The sequence below is a fragment of the Hyperoodon ampullatus genome (assembly GCF_949752795.1).
Source record: "Hyperoodon ampullatus genome assembly, chromosome: 1".
Lineage (NCBI taxonomy): Eukaryota > Metazoa > Chordata > Mammalia > Artiodactyla > Ziphiidae > Hyperoodon > Hyperoodon ampullatus.
Window position 1 is genome coordinate 35,678,496 of NC_136914.1, and position 2,747 is coordinate 35,681,242.

The 2,747-nt window shown below is 56.6% G+C and overlaps 1 protein-coding gene across 1 annotated transcript; it reads right to left on the minus strand.

The window, feature by feature from the left end:
- Window positions 1-277: 277 nt before the first annotated feature.
- On the minus strand, window positions 278-1,669 carry LOC307057262 (tripartite motif-containing protein 75-like; the record flags this gene model as incomplete). Its single annotated transcript, XM_079710394.1, is given in 6 exon segments — window positions 278-557; window positions 624-835; window positions 837-886; window positions 889-950; window positions 952-1,294; window positions 1,297-1,669. Coding segments are annotated over 6 exon segments (1,320 nt in total).
- Window positions 1,670-2,747: the final 1,078 nt, after the last annotated feature.

Here is a 2,747-nt window from a genome sequence, read left to right on the forward strand (position 1 = left end):
CACAGGGAGATCAGCTCGGTGCTTTGTGACCGCCTGGAGGGGTGGGATGGGGAGGGTGGGAGGGAGGGAGATGCATGAGGGAAGGGATGTGGGAACAGATGTATATGTATGACTGATTCACTTTGTTATAAAGCAGAAACTAATAAAAAAAAATTAAAAATTAAAAAAAAAAAAAATCTCGGTGCCAGATGTAAGGCCAGTTGTAAACATTCTACCTACTGTCCATAAATTTCAGGAAGAAAAAGAAGCAAAGTCAAAGATCATCCTTAGTAATCTCTTACTGCACAGATTGTAAGACGTTGAGTATAGCATCGATAGAGAAATAGGGCTTTAGGATCTCAGAAAATTTATCGGTGAAAGAGTGGATGTGGGACCTGTCCTTCCAACTGTAGAAGGAAATCGCGCCCAACTCATAGTCCAGATACACACCGATCCCGCCAGGCTCCTCCTTCAGCTCCAGGGGAAGGGCGCCCCGCCGCCCGCGGGCCTCACAATCCCCTCCGCGCGGCCCCAGAGTCCAGAGGCGTCTCTGTCCCTCCAGGCGCCCAGCGCCGGGCCTGGAGGCGGAGTCTGCGCAGACGCCCACTGCTCATGCGGCCCCGCCCACCTACCCCTCCCACTACCGCCCGCCGCTGGCAAAGCCCACCGAGCCCAGCATCTCAGGCTCCGTGCAGAATGTCCGTGCGCTTGGGGGAAAAAGCTGCCTGCTCCTCGCAAACGTCACCGACTTTCTATCCTCGGACACGAGCAGGTTGGGATGCGCTGTCTCGGGGTCCAGGGTCACGTCCTCCCGGAACTTCTGAATGATTTTCTGCAGAGCCGAGTGCTGCGGGGGGAAGGCTGCAGCCTTCCCGCCTCAGCTGGAAGGAGTAGACGTCAGGCACCTCAGATGCTCGCCTCTGCCCAGGACGCCCCCGATGCCGCTCAGCAGCCTGGCTCCAGGCAGCACGCTTCTCTGTCACCTCGTGCAGGAGGCCCCGCAGCGTGCAGGCGTGGTCTGAGAAGGCGGTGATGTTGACGCCCAGCTGCTCCCGGATGTCCTGCTCCTCCTGGACCAGCCTCGCCAGGACGGCCTCCTGCTCGCAACCCACAGCCCGGCTCAGCTGCCGGAACTCCGAGCCCAGCTCCAGCCGCTGGCGCTGCACCAGCTCCCGCAGCTCCAGCAGCTTTCTGTCCTGCGCGACCACCAGGCTGTGGGCATCTGCCACCGGCCTCTTCAAAGGCTCCACGTAGGCGCAGAGCCTCTGACGGTGGTCAGCCGCGGCCTCGCCCACCGGCCTCACCAAGTGGCCCTGTGCTCAGGGGTCCGTGTGCACAGGGGACACAGCACTTCCTCGTGTTCCTCGCAGAAGAGGCTCAGGACCTGGGGGTGCAGCTCGCACAGGCGCGGCTCCTCGCTCCTCCTCCTGTTGCTCCGGCTGCTCTGGAGCAGCCTGGCCACCTGGATCATCCTGCCCAGCTGGGCGTTGCTCCTCACCTGCCGCCCCTGGCACGGGTGGCGGCACACGGGGCAGGGGAACCTGTCCTCCAGGTGAGCCCAGGACCGCTGGATGCAGGAGCGGCAGGAGTTGTGCCCACACTCAGTGGTGACCGGGTCTCTCAGGCCCTCCAGACAGATGGAACAATTGGCTTCTGCCTGGAGTCCAGCCAGGGCCGCTGCCACAGCCATCGGGGCTGCACTGAGGTGGGTTTCTTAGGAGGCCGGGCTACTGGGTCTCTGCGCTGAGTAGCAGGTGCACCCTCGGGTCTCCCTCCTTCCTGTCCTGGATGTTGCAGGACTCTGGGGCGCAGGCAGGTGTTCAGAGAGGCTTCCTTCACTCCTGCGGCCTATCGTAGAGCAGCTGGGCGACTCGCTGCCCTCAGCTGCTCCAGGGTGTGAAGCTAAGCTCAGCAACTCTCTGGGTCAGAGAGCAGACACAGCTCCAAAGTGCCTTTTCCTTCCTGGGGATGAGAAAATAATCCTTCCTGTGAAAAGGCTGCCCTGTGTCTTGAGGGACTCTCACTGCCACCGTGAGGCATCCTCTGATCCTCCCCTCCACCACGACCCACCTACACCCACATGGACCACAGGTTGATGGGACCAGGTCCTGGGACTGTGGAAAGTGTGTGGGCTTGAGGACAAGAGCCCAGGGCCTGGATGGGACTCCCCCTCAGTCACCTGCTATCTGGGGACCTGGGGAAAGTTACATAACATCCTATTTCAAAGAGAATCTGGTTAAAGGATAAAAAACCCAGCTTCAATAATTTCAATCTTGTCAAAAATCTAATTTAAAAAACTGGTACTTTTTGGCTTAAACCACGGATACTTCTAACAGCACTGAATTCATAATACATCAAAATTTACTTTTCACTTAAGCTTCTCAACTACAGAATATATGAAATTTTTTGCATAAGTGGATGGGATTTGGACTAGATGAAATTTGCTCTGGGCACCTTCCCAAAACTGACTTTTCACTTCAAGCTCAGAATGAGATTGAGATCAGTACGTCAATTTGAGTTGAAGCTGAGAAACACACACACATACAAACGTACTCCCTGACGATAGTGGTGAGCTAGCAACTAGCGAGGATTTGTGGAGTCAAGATCCTAAGAAGAAAGTGTGGAGCTTTCCCTTCGAAGCACCTACTGATTCTCAAAGAGGCTGAGAGGCCACCAACTCTCAGGGCTGAGAACTCTTGAGTTCAGGGCACCCACACAGGAAGAGTCCTGTTAGACGCTCCAAACTTTCCACTGGGATCAGCAAAGTG